Source organism: Oncorhynchus gorbuscha, unplaced genomic scaffold, assembly GCF_021184085.1.
Source record: "Oncorhynchus gorbuscha isolate QuinsamMale2020 ecotype Even-year unplaced genomic scaffold, OgorEven_v1.0 Un_scaffold_1674, whole genome shotgun sequence".
NCBI classification, from domain to species: Eukaryota; Metazoa; Chordata; class Actinopteri; order Salmoniformes; family Salmonidae; genus Oncorhynchus; species Oncorhynchus gorbuscha.
The window spans coordinates 24404-50000 of record NW_025744853.1 but is presented as its reverse complement, the minus strand read 5'-3'; the positions used below and the strand labels follow the sequence as shown (position 1 = coordinate 50000).

Here is a 25597-nt window from a genome sequence, read left to right as displayed (position 1 = left end):
ACTGTAGGTGACTACAGGGCCAGACTTCATCCTGTCCTCAGACTCATGCTACATGCGCTAGGTAGCTAGGTACTGTACTGTAGGTGTATACAGGGCCAGACTTGATCCCTCCCTATCCTCAGTCTCATGCTACATGCGCTAGGTAGCTAGGTACTGTACTGTAGGTGTATACAGGGCCATGCTTGATCCCTTCCCGTCCTCAGTCTCATGCTACATGCGCTAGGTAGCTAGGTACTGTACTGTAGGTGTATACAGGGCCAGACCTGATCCCTTCCCGTCCTCAGTCTCATGCTATTTAAACCTGCAGGTCCTTGGAGCTGCAGCCCTTCTCCCTCAAGCCCCTCCTACGCAGAGCCATGGCTTATGAGACTATGGAGCGGTACCGACAGGCCTACGTGGATTACAAAACCGTGCTGCAGATAGATATCAGTGTGCAGGCTGCACACGACAGTGTCAACAGGTAAACTACTCCACCTTTACCCTCATTAGACAGTGTTAACAGGTAAACTACTTCACCCTCACCTTTACCCTCATTAGGGTTGCAAACTTCCGTTAACTTCCCAGGTTTTCCAGAAATCCCAGTTGGTGGATTCCTGGGATCAGGAGACCATGAGCAAGCCATCTGGAATCAGGAGACTGTGAGCAGGCCATCTGGAATCAGGAGACCATGAGCAGGCCATCTGGAATCAGGAGACTGTGAGCAGGCCTTCTGGAATCAGGAGACCATGAGCAGGCCATCTGGAATCAGGAGACTGTGAGCAGGCCATCTGGGATCAGGAGACTATGAGCAGGCCATCTGGAATCAGGATACCATGAGCAGGCCTTCTGGAATCAGGAGACCATCGAGCAGGCCATCTGGAATCAGGAGACTGTGAGCAGGCCATCTGGAATCAGGAGACCATCGAGCAGGCCATCTGGAATCAGGAGACCATGAGCAGGCCATCTGGAATCAGGAGACCATGAGCAGGCCATCTGGAATCAGGAGACCATGAGCAGGCCTTCTGGACACAGGAGACCATGAGCAGGCCTTCTGGAATCAAGAGACTGTGAGCAGGCCATCTGGAATCAAGAGACTGTGAGCAGGCCATCTGGAAACCACCGAGCAGGATATCTAGAAGACCTGGACATTTTGGGAAAGTTAACAGAATTGATCCACCCTACAGTCACAACCATGTGAAGTGATTGAGAGTTTGTTTGAAAGGCCCAAGTCAGACCGCCTTAACTTATAGACTCTTAATTATCCAGCTCAGACCTCAATCTGCTTCAAGCAAACGCTGTGGTGTGAATTACCTGCTGTCCCTCCCAGTCCTCTAGCTACTGCAGCTGTGTATACACTGTCCCTGCACTTACATAATAGAGGATGGGAGGATAACGCCGTGTGTGTGTGTGTGTGTGGTTCCTCCAGGATCACGCGGTTACTGATAGAGCAGGACGGAGAACAGTGGAGAGAGAAACTACCTGAGATCCCTCTGGTCCCACTATCAGCTCAGCAGCACCGCAGGGAGGAACCACCCAGCGCTGAGGTCCTACAGGCCAGAGCAGAGAAGGCCAAGCAGCACGCAGGTAGGGCTCTCACTCAGCCGAGTCCACACTCTTAGAACATAAGGGTTCCAAGGGTTCTTTGGCTGTCCCCATAGGAGAAAACTTTTTTGGTTCCAGGTAGAACTCTGTTGGGTTCCATGTAGAACCCGTTTTGGTTCCAGGTAGAACTCTCTGGGGAAAGTGTTTTACCTGGAACCAAAAGTGTTCTACCTGGAACCAAAAGGGTTCTACCTGGAACCAAAAGGGTTCTACCTGGAACCAAAAGGGTTCTACCTGGAACCAAAAGTGTTCTACCTGGAACCAAAAGGGTTCTACCTGGAACCAAAAGTGTTCTACCTGGAACCAAAAGTGTTCTACCGGGAACCAAAAAGCGTTTGTCAAAGGGTTCTCCTATGGGGACCGCTGAAGAACTCTTTTAGGTTCTAGACAGCACCTATCTATCTAAGCGTGTTGTCGCCCAGAAGCTAATCAGTGTCCGCTGACCAGCCGTTTCCTCTGTCACAAGAGACTACATTCAGCCCGACTCACAGCATGAGTCCAGAATGACCCCCTACTCCCTAGGTTGTTCACTAATTCTGACCAGAGCCCATAGCACCCTATTCCCTATATAGTGCACTACCTTTGGCCAGAGCCCAGGGTTAAACGCAGTGCAATAGGGTGGCATTTTCTGTTCAGCAAGCATCATCATCATTCCTCATCCTCTTTCTGCTGTGAGCTGGAACCTTCAAAGGTCTTATAGTCTACTGCAGCAGTAGAGACAGGAGACACTGTCTGCTAGAGGACTGGAGGGGGACATACTGTCTGCTAGAGGACTGGAGGGAGACATTGTCTGCTAGAGGACTGGAGACACTGTCTGCTAGAGACTGGAGGGGGACATACTGTCTCTTAGAGGACTGGAGGGGGACATACTGTCTGCTAGAGGACTGGAGGGGGACATACTGTCTGTTAGAGGACTGGAGGGGGACATACTGTCTGCTAGAGGACTGGAGGGGGACATACTGTCTGCTAGAGGACTGGAGGGGGACATACTGTCTGCTAGAGGACTGGAGGGGGCATACTGTCTGTTAGAGGACTGGAGGGGGACATACTGTCTGCTAGAGGACTGGAGGGGGACATACTGTCTGCTAGAGGACTGGAGGGGGACATACTGTCTGCTAGAGGACTGGAGGGGGACATACTGTCTGTTAGAGGACTGGAGGGGGACATACTGTCTGCTAGAGGACTGGAGGGGGACATACTGTCTGCTAGAGGACTGGAAGGGACATACTGTCTGCTAGAGGACTGGAGGGGGACATACTGTCTGTTAGAGGACTGGAGGGGGACATACTGTCTGTTAGAGGACTGGAGGGGACATATTGTCTGTTAGAGGACTGGAGGGGGACATACTGTCTGTTAGAGGACTGGAGGGGACATACTGTCTGCTAGAGGACTGGAGGGGGACATACTGTCTGCTAGAGGACTGGAGGGGACATACTGTCTGCTAGAGGACTGGAGGGGGACATACTGTCTGCAAGAGGACTGGAGGGGACACACTGTCTGTTAGAGGACTGGAGGGGGACATACTGTCTATTAGAGGACTGGAGGGGACATACTGTCTGTTAGAGGACTGGAGGGGGACATACTGTCTGTTAGAGGACTGGAGGGGGACATACTGTCTGTTAGGACTGGAGGGGGACATACTGTCTGCTAGAGGACTGGAGGGGGAGATACTGTCTGCTAGAGGACTGGAGGGGAGATACTGTCTGCTAGAGGACTGGAGGGGACATACTGTCTGCTAGAGGACTGGAGGGGACATACTGTCTGTTAGAGGACTAGAGGGGGACATACTGTCTGTTAGAGGACTGGAGGGGGACATACTGTATGCTAGAGGACTGGAGGGGGACATACTGTCTGCTAGAGGACTGGAAGGGACATTGTCTGCTAGAGGACTGGAGGGGGACATACTGTCTGTTAGAGGACTGGAGGGGGACATACTGTCTGTTAGAGGACTGAAGAGGGACATACTGTCTGTTAGAGGACTGGAGGGGGACATACTGTATGCTAGAGGACTGGAGGGAGACATTGTCTGCTAGAGACTGGAGGGGGACATACTGTCTGTTAGAGGACTGGAGGGGGACATACTGTCTGTTAGAGGACTGGAGGGGGACATACTGTCTGTTAGAGGACTGGAGGGGGACATACTGTCTGTTAGAGGACTGGAGGGGGACTAGTGGAACAGAGACAGGAGACACACTGTCTGCTAGAGGACTGGAGGGGGACATACTGTCTGTTAGAGGACTGAAGAGGGACATACTGTCTGCTAGAGGACTGGAGGGGGACATACTGTCTGCTAGAGGACTGGAAGGGACATACTGTCTGCTAGAGGACTGGAGGGGGACATACTGTCTGTTAGAGGACTGGAGGGGGACATACTGTCTGTTAGAGGACTGGAGGGGGACATATTGTCTGTTAGAGGACTGGAGGGGGACATACTGTCTGTTAGAGGACTGGAGGGGACATACTGTCTGCTAGAGGACTGGAGGGGGACATACTGTCTGCTAGAGGACTGGAGGGGACATACTGTCTGCTAGAGGACTGGAGGGGGACATACTGTCTGCAAGAGGACTGGAGGGGACACACTGTCTGTTAGAGGACTGGAGACACTGTCTGCTAGAGGACTGGAGGGGGACATACTGTCTGCTAGAGGACTGGAGGGGGGCATACTGTCTGCTAGAGGACTGGAGGGGGACATACTGTCTATTAGAGGACTGGAGGGGGACATACTGTCTGTTAGAGGACTGGAGGGGGACATACTGTCTGTTAGAGGACTGGAGGGGGACATACTGTCTGCTAGAGGACTGGAGGGAGATACTGTCTGCTAGAGGACTGGAGACACTGTCTGCTAGAGGACTGGAAGGGGACATACTGTCTGTTAGAGGACTAGAGGGGGACATACTGTCTGTTAGAGGACTGGAGGGGGACATACTGTCTGTTAGAGGACTGGAGGGGGACATACTGTATGCTAGAGGACTGGAGGGAGACATTGTCTGCTAGAGACTGGAGGGGGACATACTGTCTGTTAGAGGACTGGAGGGGGACATACTATCGCCTAGCCCCTCTCCCCTAGCCCTACTCTCCCTAGCCCTTCCCCCCTAGCCCTAGCCCCTCCCCCTAGCCTTATCCCCTAGCCCCTCTCCCCTAGCCTTATCCCCTAGCCCCTCTCATTTCATTTCATTTAAGTCATTTAGCAGACGCTCTTATCCAGAGCGACTTACAAATTGGTGTGTGTAGTTTAAATAGACAGCTCGGTGCATACCCCTAGCCATATACTCCAAGCCCCTCTCCCCTTAGCCCCAGTCCCAGTCCTAGCCTCAGTCTTATCCTCAGCACCAGTCCTAGCCCCAGCCCTATACCCTATACCCTAGCCCCAGCCTCAGCCCTATACCCTAGCCATATACCCTAACCCCAGCCTCAGCCCTATACCCTAGCCCCAGCCGCAGCCCTATACCCAAGCCCTAGCCCCAGTCCCAGCCTCAGTCTCAGCCCTATACCCTATACCCTAGCCTCAGCCCTATACCCTAGCCCCAGCCTCAGCCCTATACCCTAGCCTCAGCCCTATACCCTAGCCCCAGCCCTATACCCAAGCCCCAGCCTCAGCCCTATACCCAAGGCCTAGCCCCAGTCCCAGCCTCAGTCTTATCCCCAGTCTCAGCCCTATACCCTATACCCTAGCCTCAGCCCTATACCCTAGCCCCAGCCCTATACCCTAGACCCAACCCCAGCCGTAGCCCCAGCCCTATACCATAGCCCTATACCCAAGCCCCAGCCCTATACCCCAGCCTCAGCCCTATACACTAGCCCCAGCCTCAGCCCTATACCCTAGTCCCAGCCTCAGCCCTATACCCTAGCCCCAGCCCTAGCCCCAGCCCTATACCCTAGCCCCTGCCTCAGCCCTATACCCTAGCCCCAGCCCTAGCCCCTGCCTCAGCCCTATACCCGAGCCCCAGCCTCAGCCCTATACCCTAGCCTCAGCCCTATGCCCAAGCCCCAGCGCTATGTCCCAGCCTCAGCCCTATACCCTACCCTCAGCCCTATACCCAAGCCCCAGCCCTATACCCAAGCCCCAGCCTCAGCCCTATACCCAAGCCCTAGCCCCAGTCCCAGCCTCAGTCTTATCCCCAGTCTCAGCCCTATACCCTATACCCTAGCCTCAGCCCTATACCCTAGCCCCAGCCCTATACCCTAGCCCCAACCCCAGCCGTAGCCCCAGCCCTATACCCTAGCCCTATACCCAAGCCCCAGCCCTATACCCCAGCCTCAGCCCTATACACTAGCCTCAGCCATATACCCTAGCCCCAGCCTCAGCCCTATACCCTAGCCCCAGCCCTATACCCTAGCCCCTGCCTCAGCCCTATACCCTAGCCCCAGCCCTATACCCAAGCCCCAGCCCTATACCCAAGCCCCAGCCTCAGCCCTATAACCAAGCCCTAGCCCCAGTCCCAGCCTCAGTCTTATCCCCAGTCTCAGCCCTATACCCTATACCCTAGCCTCAGCCCTATAACCCAGCCTCAGCCCTATACCCTAGCCCCAGCCCTATACCCTAGCCCCAGCCCTATACCCTATCCCCAGCCTCAGCCCTATACCCTAGCCCAAGCCTCAGCCCTAGCCTCAGCCTTATACCTTAGCCCCAGCCTCAGCACCAGCCCTATACCCAATCCCCAGCCCTATACCCTAGCCCCAACCCCAGCCGTAGCCCCAGCCCTATACCCTAGCCCTATACCCAAGCCCCAGCCCTATACCCTATCCCCAGCCCTATACCCCAGCCTCAGCCCTATACCCTAGCCTCAGCCCTATACCCTAGTCCCAGCCCTATACCCAAGCCCCAGCCCTATACCCAAGCCCCAGCCCTATACCCTAGCCTCAGCCCTATACCCTAGTCCCAGCCCTATACCCTAGCCCCAGCCCTATACCCTAGCCCCAGCCCTATACCCTAGCCCCAGCCCTATACCCTAGCCCCCCCAGCCTCAGCCCTATACCCTAGCCTCAGCCCTATACCCTAGCCCCAGCCTCAGCCCTATACCCTAGTCCCAGCCCTATACCCTAGCCCCTGCCTCAGCTCTATACCCTAGCCCCAGCCTCACCCCTATACCCTAGCCCCAGCCTCAGCCCTATGCCCAAGCCCCAGCCTCACCCCTATACCCTAGCCCCAGCTATGCCCCAGCCTCAGCCCTATACCCTAGCCTCAGCCCTATACCCTAGCCCCAGCCCTATACCCAAGCCCCAGCCCTATACCCAACCCCTAGCCCCAGCCCTATACCCAAGCCCTAGCCACAGCCCCAGCCTCAGCCCTATACCCAAGCCCTAGCCTCAGCCTTATACCCTAGCCCCAGCCTCAGCCCTATACCCAAGCCCCAGCCCTATACCCTATCCCCAGTCTCAGCCCTATACCCAAGCCCCAGCCCTATACCCAAGCCCCAGCCCTATACCCTAGCCCCAGCCGCAGCCCTATACCCAAGCCCTAGCCTCAGCCTTATACCCTAGCCCTAGCCCCAGCCTCAGCCCTATACCCAAGCCCCAGCCCTATACCCTATCCCCAGTCTCAGCCCTATACCCAAGCCCCAGCCCTATACCCAAGCCCCAGCCCTATACCCAAGCCCCAGCCCTATACCCTAGCCCCAGCCGCAGCCCTATACCCTAGCCCCAGCCCTAGCCTCAGCCCTATACCCAAGCCCCAGCCCTAGCCTCAGCCCCAGTCCTAGCCCCAGTCCTAGCCCCAGCCTCAGCCCCAGCCCTAGCCTCAGCACCAGTCCTAGCCCCAGTCCTAGCCCCAGCCCCAGTCCTAGCCCCAGCCTCCACCGCAGTCCTAGCCCCAGTCCTATACCCTAGCCTCAGCCCCAGTCCTAGCCCCAGTCCTAGCCCTAGCCCCAGTCCTAGCCTCAGCCCCAGCCCTAGCCCCAGTCCTAGTCCTAGCCCCAGCCCTAGCCCCAGCCCCTCCTACCCCAGCCCTAGCCCCTCCTATACCCAGCCCCAGCTAGCCCCAGTCCTATACCCCAGCCCTAGTCCCCAGCCCCAGTCCTATAGCCCTAGCCCAGCCCCAGCCCTAGCCCCAGTCCTAGCCTCAGCCCTAGCCCCAGTCCTATACCCCAGCCCTAGCCTCAGCCCCAGTCCTATACCCTAGCCCCAGTCCTAGCCTCAGCCCCAGTCCTATACCCCAGCCCTAGCCTCAGCCCCAGTCCTATACCCTAGCCTCAGCCCCAGTCCTATACCCCAGCCCTAGCCTCAGCCCCAGTCCTATACCCTAGCCCCAGTCCTAGCCTCAGCCCCAGTCCTATACCCCAGTCCTAGCCTCAGCCCCAGTCCCCCAGTCAGCCCCAGTCCTAGCCCCAGCCCTATACCCCAGTCCTAGCCCCAGTCCTATACCCCATCCCCAGTCCTATACCCCATCCCCAGCCCTATACCCTAGCCCCAGCCGCAGCCCTATACCCTAGCCCCAGTCCTAGCCTCAGTCCCAGTCCTATACCCCAGCCCTAGCCTCAGCCCCAGTCCTAGCCCCAGCCTCAGCCCCAGTCCTAGCCCCAGTCCTATACCCCAGCCCTAGCCTCAGCCCTAGCCCCAGTCCTATACCCCCCTAGCCTCAGCCCTAGACCCAGTCCTATGCCCTAGCCCCAGTCCTAGCCCCAGTCCTATACCCCAGCCCTAGCCTCAGCCCCAGTCCTATACCCTAGCCCCGGTCCTAGCCTCAGCCCCAGTCCTATACCCCAGCCCTAGCCTCAGCCCCAGTCCTATACCCTAGCCCCAGTCCTAGCCTCAGCCCCAGTCCTATACCCCAGTCCTAGCCCCAGTCCTAGCCCCAGTCCTATACCCTAGCCTCAGCCCCAGTCCTAGCCCCAGTCCTATACCCTAGCCCCAGTCCTAGCCTCAGTCCCAGTCCTATACCCCAGCCCTAGCCTCAGCCCCAGTCCTAGCCCCAGCCTCAGCCCCAGTCCTAGCCCCAGTCCTATACCCCAGCCCTAGCCTCAGCCCTAGCCCCAGTCCTATACCCCAGCCCTAGCCTCAGCCCTAGACCCAGTCCTATGCCCTAGCCCCAGTCCTAGCCTCAGCCCCAGTCCTATACCCCAGCCCTAGCCTCAGCCCCAGTCCTATAACCTAGCCCCGGTCCTAGCCTCAGCCCCAGTCCTATACCCCAGCCCTAGCCTCAGCCCCAGTCCTATACCCTAGCCCCAGTCCTAGCCTCAGCCCCAGTCCTATACCCCAGTCCTAGCCTCAGCCCCAGTCCTAGCCCCAGCCCTATACCCCAGTCCTAGCCCCAGTCCTATACCCCATCCCCAGTCCTATACCCCATCCCCAGTCCTAGCCTCAGCCCTAGCTTCAGCCCCAGCCCTAGCCCCAGCCCTAGCCTCAGCCCCAGTCTCAGGGCCGTGCTGCAGCCAACCATAATTGATGTTTTAACTGTGATGAATGGAAGAAGGGAGCGGGCAGCTTTTTCCCAGAACACCCCAGTGGTCTAATTAATTAGCTGTCCATTATCACATGAATGACTGCTGATTCAACCTGTTTTCACCCGGGATTTTAAAGGACAAAATTACCACTCACTTATTTTTTGTGAAATATGATTCTTACAACAAAAAAACACTAACATTTTTGTCAAGTTACTCAGTATGATGTCACACATTTCCTCAACCAACACCGTTTCTTCCTTTGCCTGCAGCTCAAAAAGCAGAAGTCTGTTTCAATTCGCTGAAACAAGAAGGAAATGAGTTTGTGAAGAAAGGTCTGTTCCAGGAGGCTCTGAGGACGTACAGCGAATGCCTTAAGCTGAAGCCAGAGGAATGTCCCATCTACACCAACCGGTAAGGACCTGACCGTGTCTCCTTCATCCTAACAGGTACAGTAATGTACAGTGCATTCGGGAAGTATTCAACCACCTTGACGTTTTCTACATTTTGTTACAGCCTTATTCTGAAATGGATTAACTTGGTCCCCCCCCCCCTCTTCAATCTGCAATGACATCAATACCCCACAATGACATCACAATACCCCACAATGACATCACAATACCCCATAATGACATCACAATACCCCATAATGACACCACAATACCCCATGACACCACAATACCCCATAATGACACCACAATACCCCATAATGACACCACAATACCCTTCTCCCTGATTGCTCAGTTTAGAGCGGCCAGCTCTAGGAAGAGTCTTGGTGGTTCTAAACTTCTTCCATTTAAGAATAATGGAGGCCATTTTGTTCTTGGGGACCTTCAATGCTGCAGAAATGTTTTGGTACCCTTCCCCAGATCTGTGCCTCGACACAATCCTGTCTCGGAGCTCTACAGACAATTCCTTTGACCTCATGCTTGGTTTTTACTCTGACATGCACTGTCAACTGTGGGACCTTATATAGACAGGTGTGTGCCTTTCCAAATGATGTCCTATCAATTGAATTTACCACAGGTGGACTCCAATCAAGTTATAGAAACATCTCAAGGATGATCAATGGAAACAGGATGCACCTGACCTCAATTAAGTCTCATAGCAAAGGGTCTGAATACTTATGTAAACAAGGGATTTCTGTTTTTCTATGCTTCATAAATTTGCAAGAAACCTGTTTTTGCTTTGTCATTAAGGGGTATTGTGATGTCATTATGGGGTATTGTGATGTCATTATGGGGTATTATGTGTGGATTGATGAGCAATTGTTTTTATTTGGTCAATTTTAGAATAAGGCTGTAATGTAACAAAATGTGAGAAAAGGGGAAGGGTTCTGAACACTTTCCGAATGCACTGAATGTGGTGGGAACAGAACCCCGGTCTGTGTAACCAGTGGGAACAGAACGGTCCCGGTCTGTGTAACCAGTGGGAACAGAACCCGGTCTGTGTAACCAGTGGGAACAGAACCCCGGTCTGTGTAACCAGTGGGAACAGAACCCCGGTCTGTGTGTGGGAACAGAACCCGGTCTGTGTAACCAGTGGGAACAGAACCCGGTCTGTGTAACCAGTGGGAACAGAACCCCGGTCTGTGTAACCAGTGGGAACAGAACCCCGGTCTGTGTAACCAGTGGGAACAGACCCCGGTCTGTGTAACCAGTGGGAACAGAACCCCGGTCTGTGTAACCAGTGGGAACAGAACCCCGGTCTGTGTAACCAGTGGGAACAGAACCCCGGTCTGTGTAACCAGTGGGAACAGAACCCCGGTCTGTGTAACCAGTGGGAACAGAACCCCGGTCTGTGTAACCAGTGGGAACAGAACCCCGGTCTGTGTAACCAGTGGGAACAGAACCCCGGTCTGTGTAACCAGTGGGAACAGAACCCCGGTCTGTGTAACCAGTGGGAACAGAACCCCGGTCTGTGTAACCAGTGGGAACAGAACCCCGGTCTGTGTAACCAGTGGGAACAGAACCCCGGTCTGTGGGAACAGAACCCCGGTCTGTGTAACCAGTGGGAACAGAACCCCGGTCTGTGTAACCCAGAACCCCGGTCTGTGTAACCCAGAACCCCGGTCTGTGTCTGGGAACAGAACCCCGGTCTGTGTAACCAGTGGGAACAGAACCCGGTCTGTGTAACCAGTGGGAACAGAACCCTGGTCTGTGTAACCAGCCGGTCTGTGGGAACAGAACCCCGGTCTGTGTAACCAGTGGGAACAGAACCCCGGTCTGTGTAACCAGTGGGAACAGAACCCCGGTCAGCCTGCTAACCAGTGGGAACAGAACCCCGGTCTGTGTAACCAGTGGGAACAGAAGCCAGTGGGAACAGAACCCCGGTCTGTGTAACCTGGGAACAGAACCCCGGTCTGTGTAACCAGTGGGAACAGAACCCCGGTCTGTGTAACCAGTGCTCTAACCCTGGTCCCCAGTCTGTGGGAACAGTCTGCTGGGAACTAACCCCATCCAGAACCCTGTCTCTAACCCCGGTCTGTGTAACCCATAACCAGTCTGCTCTAACCCCATCCAGTCTTGGAACAGAACCCCGGTCTGTGTAACCCAGAACCCCAGTCTGCTCTAACCCCAGTCCATCTGCTCTAACCCCAGTCAGCCTGCTCTAACCCCATCCAGCCTGCTCTAACCCCATCCAGCCTGCTCTAACCCCAGCCAGTCTGCTCTAACCCCAGCCAGCCTGCTCTAACCCCAGTCAGTCTGCTCTAACCCCATCCAGCTCTGCTCTAACCCCATCCAGTCTGCTCTAACCCCAGTCAGTCTGCTCTAACCCCATCCAGCCTGCTCTAACCCCATCCAGCCTGCTCTAACCCCATCCAGCCTGCTCTAACCCCAGTCACCTGCTCTAACCCCAGTCTGCTCTAACCCCAGCAGTCTGCTCTAACCCCAGCCAGTCTGCTCTAACCCCATCCAGCCTGCTCTAACCCCAGCCAGCCTGCTCTAACCCCAGTCAGTCTGCTCTAACCCCAGCCAGCCTGCTCTAACCCCAGTCAGCCTGCTCTAACCCCATCCAGCCTGCTCTAACCCCAGTCAGTCTGCTCTAACCCCAGCCAGTCTGCTCTAACCCCAGCCAGCCTGCTCTAACCCCATCCAGTCTGCTCTAACCCCATCCAGTCTGCTCTAACCCCAGTCTGCTCTAACCCCATCCAGCCTGCTCTAACCCCATCCAGCCTGCTCTAACCCCATCCAGCCTGCTCTAACCCCAGTCAGCCTGCTCTAACCCCAGTCAGCCTGCTCTAACCCCATCCAGCCTGCTCTAACCCCAGTCAGCCTGCTCTAACCCCAGTCAGCCTGCTCTAACCCCAGTCAGCCTGCTCTAACCCCATCCAGTCTGCTCTAACCCCATCCAGCCTGCTCTAACCCCAGCCAGCCTGCTGTCAGTAAATCCAGTCAGACTAATCAGAGGTATTGTTGCTGTAGTGTGGAAATACAAACAGGAACAGCAGAGGACAGCAGGGTGTCTGCTCCTCTCTCTCTCATCGCCTAATTATAGACACAGTGTGTAACACAGAACAGGGTAGCGGAGCGTAAATTGTCCTAGAAAGACATGCAACACGGGCTCTCCTGGGATGGGAAACCTGGGTCCTATTCATTAGGCACTGAAACAGAACAAACGGACTGAAACAGGAACGGACTACCTCAACTTGTCTAATAAGAAACGCTTATTGTCACGTTCTGTTGCAAAACGTTTTTGCTACGGTTTGCACTAATGAACACGACCCCGTTTCCGTTTCTCATCCTCTCCCATCCCGCCTCTCCTCTCCCTCCCCTCCTCCTCTCTCCTCTCCTTCTCCTCTCCTCTCCCCACCTCTCTCATCTCCTCTCCTCCTCCTCTCCTCCTCTCCTCTCCTCTCTCTCCTCTCCTCTCCTCTCTCCTCCCTCTCCTCCTCTCCTCCTCTCCTCTCTCCTCTCCTCTCTCCTCCTCTCCTCCTCCTCTCCTCTCCTCCTCTCCTCTCCTCCTCCTCCTCCTCCCTCCTCTCCTCTCTCTCCTCTCCTCCTCTCTCTCTCTCTTCTCTTCTCTTCTCTCTCTCTCTCCTCTCCTCTCCTCTCTCCTCTCTCCTCTCCTCTCTCTCCCTCCTCCTCTCCTCTCCTCCTCCCTCTCTCTCTCCTCTCCTCTCCCTCCCTCTCTCTCCTCTCCTCTCCTCTCCTCTCTCTCCTCTCCTCTCTCCTCTCCTCTCCTTCTCCTTCTCCTTCTCCTCTCCTCTCCTCTCCTCTTCTCTCCTCTCCTCTCCTCTCCTCTCCTCCTCAATAGCAGGTAGAGTAGTGTTGTCAGCGTTGACAGAGTGTTCTGTACCATAGAGAGGAAAGGGACTGGCCACCCTGACATGACTCACCACACCGTACCTTTGTGTTCATGTCCTGTTCTGCGTAAAGCCCTGTGTGTGTACAGACAGTCACAGTACACTCTCCACAGCCACATGAGAGCGTGGCTAAAAAGGACAGCTTTTCAACACACACATGGCCTTAGGGGAAGTGTTGAGTACGCCAGGGGAACGGCAGGCTTATCAATATTAAAACACTGTCTTGGTGCGAGGATGTCTGTCTGTGGGGTCAGAAAATACAAGAGAGGCTAATTGTATGAGCTGTGTTTGGCTGCTATGTTGAACAACAGTGTTGTGTTCTCCTCCAGAGCCATAGAGACACTATAATACTGTATTACATTCTGCCTCCATAGAGACACTATAATACCATATTACATTCTGCCTCCATAGAGACACTATAATACCATATTACATTCTGCCTCCATAGAGACACTATAATACTGTTGTGTTACATTCTGCCTCCATAGAGACACTATAATACCATATTACATTCTGCCTCCATAGAGACACTATAATACCATATTACATTCTGCCTCCATAGAGACACTATAATACCATATTACATTCTGCCTCCATAGAGACACTATAATACTGTTGTGTTACATTCTGCCTCCATAGAGACACTATAATACCATATTACATTCTGCCTCCATAGAGACACTATAATACTGTTGTGTTACATTCTGCCTCCATAGAGACACTATAATACCATATTACATTCTACCTCCATAGAGACACTATAATACCATGTTACATTCTGCCTCCATAGAGACACTATAATACCATATTACATTCTGCCTCCATAGAGACACTATAATACTGTATTACATTCTGCCTCCATAGAGACACTATAATACTGTTGTGTTACATTCTGCCTCCATAGAGACACTATAATACCATATTACATTCTGCCTCCATAGAGACACTATAATACTGTTGTGTTACATTCTGCCTCCATAGAGACACTATAATACCATATTACATTCTGCCTCCATAGAGACACTATAATACTGTATTACATTCTGCCTCCATAGAGACACTATAATACCATATTACATTCTGCCTCCATAGAGACACTATAATACCATATTACATTCTGCCTCCATAGAGACACTATAATACATTCTGAGACACTATAATACTGTTGTGTTACATTCTGCCTCCATAGAGACACTATAATACCATATTACATTCTACCTCCATGACACTATAATACCATATTACATTCTGCCTCCATAGAGACACTATAATACTGTATTACATTCTACCTCCATAGAGACACTATAATACTGTTGTGTTACATTCTGCCTCCATAGAGACACTATAATACCATATTACATTCTGCCTCCATAGAGACACTATAATACTGTTGTGTTACATTCTGCCTCCATAGAGACACTATAATACCATATTACATTCTGCCTCCATAGAGACACTATAATACTGTATTACATTCTGCCTCCATAGAGACACTATAATACTGTATTACATTCTGCCTCCATAGAGACACTATAATACTGTTGTATCACATTCTGTCCTTAGAGCGCTGTGCTTCCTAAAGCTAGAGATGTTTGCTGAAGCCAAGCAGGACTGTGACTCTGCCCTGAGGCTGGAGCCAGCCAATAAGAAGGCCTTCTACAGACGGGCCATGGCCAACAAAGGCCTCAAGGTAAAGGGACAGGTTTTAGGAGTTCACACGACCAGTTTGCGGGTTTGGCCGCCAATCTGGGTTGACTACTTTTGTAGACAGGTATTGAAACGACCACCTGGTCTCTTCCTCATCCTCTTCCTCCACATATATATATGTGTGTATGTGTGTGTCCCCATCCCCAGGACTACCTGGCGTGCAGCTCTGACCTACAGGAGGTGCTACAGCAGGATCCCAACGTAGCGGAGGCTGAGAAGGAGCTGGAGGAGGTCACGCTGCTGCTCAGACAGAGTCTGGCCCGGGGATCACCTAGCAACCCCAGGAGGACTGTACCCATCACTGAGGTAGAATATACTAGGCATTAATATATACACTATACTACACATGAATATATACACTATACACATTAATATATACACTATACTACACATTAATATATACACTATACTACACATTAATACATACACTATACTACCATACCCATCACTGAGGTAGAATATACTAGGCATTAATATATACACTATACTACACATTAATATATACACTATACTACACATTAATATATACACTATACTACCATACACCATCACTGAGGTAGAATATACTAGGCATTAATATATACACTATACTACACATTAATATATACACTATACTACACATTAATATATACACTATACTACCATACCCATCACTGATATATACACTATACTACACATTAATATATACACTATACTACACATTAATATATACACTATACTACACATTAATATATACACTATACTACACATTAATATATACATACACATATACAATATACACATTAATATATACACTATACTACACATTAATATATACACTATACTACACATTAATATATACACTATACTACACATTAATATATACACTATACTACACATTAATATATACACTATACTACACATTAATATATACACTATACTACACATTAATATATACACTATACTACACATTAATATATACACTATACTACACATGAATATATACACTATACTACACATTAATATATACACTATACTACACATTAATATATACACTATACTACATTAATATATACACTATACTACACATTAATATATACACTATACTACACATTAATATATACACTATACTACACATTAATATATACACTATACTACACATTAATATATACACTATACTACACATTAATATATACACTATACTACACATTAATATATACACTATACTACACATTAATATATACACTATACTACACATTAATATATACTATACTACACATTAATATATACTATACACATTAATATATACACTATACTACATTAATATAATACTATACTACATTAATATATACACTATACTACACATTAATATATACACTATACTACACATTAATATATACACTATACTACACATGAATATATACACTATACTACACATGAATATATACACTATACTACACATGAATATATACACTATACTACACATGAATATATACACTATACTACACATGAATATATACACTATACTACACATTAATATATACACTATACTACACATTAATATATACACTATACTACACATTAATATATACACTATACTACACATTAATATATACACTATACTACACATTAATATATACACTATACTACACATTAATATATACACTATACTACACATTAATATATACACTATACTACACATTAATATATACACTATACTACACATTAATATATACACTATACTACACATTAATATATACACTATACTACACATTAATATATACACTATACTACACATTAATATATACACTATACTACACATTAATATATACACTATACTACACATGAATATATACACTATACTACACATTACATATATACACTATACTACACATTAATATATACACTATACTACACATTAATATATACACTATACTACACATTAATATATACACTATACTATACACATTAATATATACACTATACTACACATTAATATATACACTATACTACACATTAATATATACACTATACTACACACATTAATATATACACTATACTACACATTATATATATACTATACTATACATTAATATATACACTATACTACACATTAATATATACACTATACTACACATTAATATATACACTATACTACACATTAATATATACACTATACTACACATTAATATATACACTATACTACACATTAATATATACACTATACTACACATTAATATATACACTATACTACATATATACATTAATATATACACTATATACACATTATATATACACTATACTACACATTAATATATACACTATACTACACATTAATATATACACTATACTATACACATTAATATATACACTATACTACACATTAATATATACACTATACTACACATTAATATATACACTATACTACACATTAATATATACACTATACTACACATTAATATATACATTAATATATACACATGAATATATACACTATACTACACATTAATATATACACTATACTACACATTAATATATACTATACTATACATTAATATATACACTATATATACACATTAAATATATACACTATACTACACATGAATATATACACTATACTACATGAATATATACACTATCACTATTAATATACACTATACATGAATATATACACTATACTACACATGAATATATACACTATACTACACATTAATATATACTCTATACATTAATATATACACTATACATTAGTATACTCTATACAGGAATATACACTATACTACACATTAATATATACACTATACTACACATTAATATATACACTATACTACACATTACCCATCACTGACACATTAGATATAACACATTAATATATACACCTTAGTATAGGACACTTGTTACTAATGGGTAATAATGGGGAAGGACACCTTAAGGAATGAGATTAATGTAATAATGGGGAAGGACACAGGCTAATGTAATAATGGGGAAGGACACAGATAATGTAATAATGGGGAAGGACACAGCTAAATGTAATAATGGGGAAGGACACAGCTAATGTAATAATGGGGAAATACACAGCTAATGTAATAATGGGAAGGACACAGCTAATGTAATAATGGGAAGGACACATATAATGTAATAATGGGAAGGACACAGCTAATGTAATAATGGAGAAGGTAACAGCTAATGTAATAATGGGAAGGACACAGATAATGTAATAATGGGAAGGACACAGATAATAATAATAAAGGACACACATTAATGTACATAATGGAGAAGGTAACAGCTAATGTAATCATGGGAAGGACACAGATAATGTAATAATGGGAAAGACACAGATAATGTAATCATGGGGAGGACACAGCTAATGTAATAATGGGGAAGGACTAAGCTAATGTAATAATGGGGAAGGACACTAGATAATGTAATAATGAGAAAGGACACTAGGTAATGTAATTAGGGGCCACAAAGCGGTGTCTAGATGGTCACAAGCTGTCTTCTTGTCCTCCTGTCTTCCTGTCCTCCTGTCTTCCTGTTCTCCATCAGGTTGAGGGGACTGAGGACGAAGACTGTCAGGCTGCAGAGCCAGACAGGACCAGAGCAGCAGAATCAGAGACAGCAGAAACATCAACAACATCCACGTCAACCCCAGGCCCAGCAGAGAACCACTGTGGAGGAGGCGGAAGAGGAGGAGAGGAGGAGGAGGCAATAACCATCAACCTCCAGCCCTCGAACGCCTATGAATTCAACCAGTCCCTGAACGCAGCGCGGGCCCAGTCCAACCTCCCAGCCTGTGCTGAGCTGCTGAGCCGTGTTCCCCCTGAGACTCTGCCCGTCTACCTCAGTAATCAGCTGGATGGACACACAGTCAGTTTCATTATGCAGAGCCTGGACACACAGCTCCTACAGAAGGACCCTGACCTCGTCTACCAGCACCTCAGCCATCTACACACTGCTGACAGGTTCTCGGTACGATCTAGAAGCTTCACCTTGGCCGACCATTCAAAACGAACCACAATGAACCAACGTCGCGCTGCTCCTTGCCCTTTACAAGTCTTCACATGTAAATGTGATCTTGGTGAAAGTCTGGAAAATGTCTTTTATAAGTCAAGTGCAGTGAGATGATGGTGCTTTGTGGTTCGTTTTGAATCCCAGAATGAATGTATTTTTCACTGTTTTGGATCTTTTTATTTAGCTAAACTAGACAGTCTGTTGTCAGGGTGTAGTGCTGACCACTATGTGTCTCTGCTGACCACTATGTGTCTCTACTGACCACTGTGTGTCTCTACTGACCACTGACCACTGTGTGTCTCTACTGACCACTGTGTGTCTCTGCTGACCACTATGTGTCTCTGCTGACCACTGTGTGTCTCTACTGACCACTGTGTGTCTCTACTGACCACTGTGTGTCTCTACTGTTGTCAGGTTGTAGTGCTGACCACTATGTGTCTCTGCTGACCACTCTGTGTCTCTACTGACCACTGTGTGTCTCTACTGACCACTGTGTGTCTCCACTGACCACTGTGGGTCTCTACTGACCACTGTGTGTCTCCACTGACCACTGTGTGTCTCTACTGACCACTGTGTGTCTCTACTGACCACTGTGTGTCTCTACTGACCACTGTGTGTCTCTACTGACCACTGTGTGTCTCTACTGACCACTATGTGTCTCTACTGACCACTGTGTGTCTCTACTGACCACTGTGTGTCTCTACTGACCACTGTGTGTCTCTACTGACCACTGTGTGTCTCTACTATGTGTCTCTGCTGACCACTGTGTGTCTCTGCTGACCACTGTGTGTCTCTACTGACCACTGTGTCTCTACTGACCACTGTGTGTCTCTACTGACCACTGTGTGTCTCTACTGACCACTGTGTGTCTCTACTGACCACTGTGTGTCTCTACTGACCACTGTGTGTCTCTACTGACCACTGTGTGTCTCTGCTGACCACTGTGTGTCTCTACTGACCACTGTGTGTCTCTACTGACCACTGTCTCTGCTGACCACTGTGTGTCTCCACTGACCACTGTGTGTCTCTACTGACCACTGTGTGTCTCTCTGTTGTCTACTGACCACTGTGTGTCTCTACTGACCACTGTGTGTCTCTACTGACCACTGTGTGTCTCCACTGACCACTGTGTGTCTCTACTGACCACTGTGTGTCTCTACTGACCACTGTGTCTCTACTGACCACTGTGGGTCTCTACTGACCACTGTGTGTCTCTACTGACCACTGTGTGTCTCTACTGTTGTCAGGGTACTAGTCTCTGCTGACCACTGTGTGTCTCTACTGACCACTGTGTGTCTCTCTGACCACTGTGTGTCTCTGCTGACCACTGTGTGTCTCTACTGACCACTGTGTGTCTCTACTGACCACTGTGTGTCTCTACTGACCACTGTGTGTCTCTACTGACCACTGTGTGTCTCTACTGACCACTGTGTGTCTCTACTGACCACTGTGTGTCTCTACTGACCACTGTGTGTCTCTACTGACCACTGTGTGTCTCTACTGACCACTGTGTGTCTCTACTGACCACTGTGTGTCTCTACTGACCACTGTGTGTCTCTACTGACCACTGTGTGTCTCTACTGACCACTGTGTGTCTCTACTGACCACTGTGTGTCTCTACTGACCACTGTGTGTCTCTACTGACCACTGTGTGTGTGTCTCTACTGTTGTCAGGGTGTAGTGCTGACCACTGTGTGTCTCTACTGACCACTGTGTGTCTCCACTGACCACTGTGTGTCTCTACTGACCACTGTGTGTCTCTACTGACCACTGTGTGTCTCTACTGTTGTCAGGGTGTAGTGCTGACCACTGTGTCTCTACTGACCACTGTGTGTCTCTACTGACCACTGTGTGTCTCTACTGACCACTGTGTGTCTCTACTGTGTGTCTCTACTGACCACTGTGTCTCTACTGACCACTGTGTGTCTCTACTGACCACTGTGTGTCTCTACTGACCACTGTGTGTCTCTACTGACCACTGTGTCTCTGCTGACCACTGTGTGTCTCTACTGACCACTGTGTGTCTCTACTGACCACTGTGTGTCTCTACTGACCACTGTGTGTCTCTGCTGACCACTGTGTGTCTCTACTGACCACTGTGTGTCTCTACTGACCACTGTGTGTCTCTACTGACCACTGTGTGTCTCTACTGACCACTGTGTGTCTCTACTGACCACTGTGTGTCTCTACTGACCACTGTGTGTCTCTACTGACCACTGTGGGTCTCTACTGACCACTGTGTGTCTCTACTGACCACTGTGTGTCTCTACTGACCACTGTGTGTCTCTACTGACCACTGTGTGTCTCTACTGACCACTGTGTGTCTCTACTGACCACTGTGTGTCTCTACTGACCACTGTGTGTCTCTGACCACTGTTGTCAGGGTGTCTACTGACCACTGTGTGTCTCTACTGACCACTGTGTGTCTCTACTGACCACTGTGTGTCTCTACTGACCACTGTGTGTCTCTACTGACCACTGTGTGTCTCTACTGTTGTCAGGGTGTAGTGCTGACCACTGTGTGTCTCTACTGACCACTGTGTCTCTACTGACCACTGTGTGTCTCTACTGACCACTGTGTGTCTCTACTGACCACTGTGTGTCTCTACTGACCACTGTGTGTCTCTACTGACCACTGTGTGTCTCTACTGACCACTGTGTGTCTCTACTGACCACTGTGTGTCTCTACTGACCACTGTGTGTCTCTACTGACCACTGTGTGTCTCTACTGACCACTGTGTGTCTCTACTGACCACTGTGTGTCTCTGCTGACCACTGTGTGTCTCTACTGACCACTGTGTGTCTCTACTGACCACTGTGTGTCTCTACTGACCACTGTGTGTCTCTACTGACCACTGTGTGTCTCTACTGACCACTGTGTGTCTCTACTGACCACTGTGTGTCTCTACTGACCACTGTGTGTCTCTGCTGACCACTGTGTGTCTCTACTGACCACTGTGTGTCTCTGCTGACCACTGTGTGTCTCTACTGACCACTGTGTGTCTCTACTGACCACTGTGTGTCTCTACTGACCACTGTGTGTCTCTACTGACCACTGTGTGTCTCTACTGACCACTGTGTGTCTCTACTGACCACTGTCAGGGTGTAGTGCTGACCACTGTGTGTCTCTACTGACCACTGTGTGTCTCTACTGACCACTGTGTGTCTCTACTGACCACTGTGTGTCTCTACTGACCACTGACCACCACTGTGTGTCTCTACTGTTGTCAGGGTGTAGTGCTGACCACTGTGTGTCTCTACTGACCACTGTGTGTCTCTGCTGACCACTGTGTCTCTACTGACCACTGTGTGTCTCCACTGACCACTGTGTGTCTCCACTGACCACTGTGTGTCTCTACTGACCACTGTGTGTCTCTACTGTTGTCAGGTTGTAGTGCTGACCACTGTGTGTCTCTACTGACCACTGTGTGTCTCTACTGACCACTGTGTGTCTCTACTGACCACTGTGTGTCTCTACTGACCACTGTGTGTCTCTACTGTTGTCAGGTTGTAGTGCTGACCACTACTGACCACTGTGTGTCTCTACTGACCACTGTGTGTCTCTACTGACCACTGTGTGTCTCTACTGACCACTGTGTGTCTCTACTGACCACTGTGTGTCTCTGCTGACCACTGTGTGTCTCTGCTGACCACTGTGTGTCTCTACTGACCACTGTGTGTCTCTACTGTTGTCAGGTTGTAGTGCTGACCACTGTGTGTCTCTACTGACCACTGTGTGTCTCTGCTGACCACTGTGTGTCTCTACTGACCACTGTGTGTCTCTACTGACCACTGTGTGTCTCTACTGACCACTGTGTGTCTCTACTGTTGTCAGGTTGTAACCTCTCGTCTCTGTGTGTTAACCTCTCCTCTCTGTGTGTTAACCTCTCCTCTCTGTGTGTTAACCTCTCCTCTCTGTGTGTTAACCTCTCCTCTCTGTGTGTTAACCTCTCCTCTCTGTGTGTTAACCTCTCTGTGTGTTAACCTCTCCTCTCTGTGTGTTAACCTCTCCTCTCTGTGTGTTAACCTCTCCTCTCTGTGTGTTAACCTCTCTGTGTGTTAACCTCTCTGTGTGTTAACCTCTCTGTGTGTTAACTCTCCTCTCTGTGTGTTAACCTCTGTGTGTTAACCTCTGTGTGTTAACCTCTCTGTGTGTTAACCTCTCTGTGTGTTAACCTCTCTGTGTGTTAACCTCTCGTCTCTGTGTGTTAACCTCTCGTCTCTGTGTGTTAACCTCTCCTCTCTGTGTGTTAACCTCTCTGTGTGTTAACCTCTCCTCTCTGTGTGTTAACCTCTCTCTCTGTGTGTTAACCTCTCCTCTCTGTGTGTTAACCTCTCCTCTCTGTGTGTTAACCTCTCCTCTCTGTGTGTTAACCTCTCCTCTCTGTGTGTTAACCTCTCTGTGTGTTACCAGGTCGTCGTGTGCTGCTAACCTCTCGTCTCTGTGTGTCTCTCTGTGTGTTACCAGGATCTGTGATGCTGCTAACCTCTCGTCTCTGTGTGTTACCAGGTCGTCGTGATGCTGCTAACCTCTCGTCTCTGTGTGTTACCAGGTCGTCGTGATGCTGCTAACCTCTCGTCTCTGTGTGTTACCAGGTCGTCGTGATGCTGCTAACCTCTCGTCTCTGTGTGTTACCAGGTCGTCGTGATGCTGCTAACCTCTCGTCTCTGTGTGTTACCAGGTCGTCGTGATGCTGCTAAAGAGTGAACATGATCAGATGACTCGACTGTTTGACCGTCTGTCCGCTGTGGACAGTGATGCCTTCAGTAAAAACGATGTGCAGAACCTGGCCAACAAGTACATCTGACCTCTAACCTCTGACCCTGTCTGGCCTGCTGGAGCGCATCCCAAATCGGTCCCTATTACCGAGTGCACTATGGAGGGAGTAAGGCACCATTTGGCAACGTCGCAGCTGACTTTAAATACGAGTGCAGACTGCAAATCACCTTGCGTCATAAATAACTACTCAATATTATTTTGTAGGTCAAGTCACAATTTACCCATGATACACCACGGTTTTGATGTTCTCAAACACGACCCTTCACTCTGTCCTGCGTGAAGCTCCCAACATGACGTACTGGATCTATGCAACGTTGCACAACACGACTCAGAAGATGCTGAACGTGCTCAGAGCATTACGGACCCAAACCGACTCAGAAGATGCTGAACGTGCTCAGAGCATTACGGACCCAAACCGACTCAGAAGATGCTGAACGTGCTCAGAGCATTACGGACCCAAACCGACTCAGAAGATGCTGAACGTGCTCAGAGCATTACGGACCCAAACCGACTCAGAAGATGCTGAACGTGCTCAGAGCATTACGGACCCAAACCGACCCGTTTATTTCTCTCGGTGTAATATATCACATCTCTACCGACCTCTACTAGGTATTTCTCTCTCTCCAAAGACCTTTTTCACCCTGATCTGTTTTAGAGTTAGTTCGACCGGCAGTATATGTTGAAATGTTGTGAACTATTTAGCTGTTAAAAAACATTAATGCATAAGGTCCAATGTTCCAAGATATCTGTCCGCATTTCCCTGCTGGGTCCGTGTTCCGCGGGCCAGGTCCGTGTTCCGCGGGCCAGGTCCGTGTTCCGCGGGCCAGGTCCGTGTTCCGCGGGCCAGGTCCGTGTTCCGCGGGCCAGGTCCGTGTTCCGCGGGCCAGGTCCGTGTTCCGCGGGCCAGGTCCGTGTTCCGCGGGCCAGGTCCGTGTTCCGCGGGCCAGGTCCGTGTTCCGCGGGCCAGGTCCATTCTCCAGCCTGCTGAACCTTTTCAAATCAGATAACAACCATAACAATGTATGACTACTTTTCCAGGCTGCTTTGACTGGCCAATAGGATGGTTGATTTGTTTCGCTGCTTTGACTGGCCAATAGGATGGTTGATTTGTTTCGCTGCTTTGACTGGCCAATAGGATGGTTGATTTGTTTTGTTTTGGCCAATAGGATGGTTGATTTGGGTTTGACTGGCCAATAGGATGGTTGATTTGTTTCCTGGGTTTGACTGGCCAATAGGATGGTTGATTTGTTTCCTGGGTTTGACTGGCCAATAGGATGGTTGATTTGTTTCGCTGCTTTGACTGGCCAATAGGATGGTTGATTTGTTTCCTGGGTTTGACTGGCCAATAGGATGGTTGATTTGTTTCCTGGGTTTGACTGGCCAATAGGATGGTTGATTTGTTTCCTGGGTTTGACTGGCCAATAGGATGGTTGATTTGTTTCCTGGGTTTGACTGGCCAATAGGATGGTTGATTTGCTGGGTTTGACTGGCCAATAGGATGGTTGATTTGTTTCTGGCTGCTTTGACTGGCCAATAGGATGGTTGATTTGTTTCGCTGCTTTGACTGGCCAATAGGATGGTTGATTTGTTTCGCTGCTTTGACTGGCCAATAGGATGGTTGATTTGTTTCCTGGGTTTGAAATAATAAAAAAATGTGGAAGGGACAATGAATTCCAAGCTTGGAAGACATAACGACTTGAATTGACCGGGCTAGCATTAGCCCCAGAGGCTATTCAGAAAACAACATGTTGTGGTACAGCTTTATCATGCTGATATTAAACTAGATAAATGCATGATGCATACATCACAATATTAGCCAAGCTTATAAACGATCCAAACAGCACTATTTCCTCTGGG

The 25597-nt window shown here is 48.9% G+C and overlaps 1 protein-coding gene across 1 annotated transcript in view; it reads left to right on the top strand.

Annotated features, from left to right (window-relative positions):
- LOC124017150 (sperm-associated antigen 1-like) overlaps positions 1 to 24885 on the top strand; it is a 59996-nt gene extending 35111 nt beyond the window's left edge. Inside the window, 7 exon segments of the mRNA XM_046332545.1 lie at positions 308 to 460; positions 1406 to 1563; positions 9230 to 9371; positions 14827 to 14953; positions 15118 to 15276; positions 18496 to 18918; positions 23643 to 24885. Coding sequence (XP_046188501.1) covers positions 308 to 460; positions 1406 to 1563; positions 9230 to 9371; positions 14827 to 14953; positions 15118 to 15276; positions 18496 to 18918; positions 23643 to 23768 — 1288 coding nt within the window. The 3' untranslated portion in view covers positions 23769 to 24885.
- Positions 24886 to 25597: the final 712 nt, after the last annotated feature.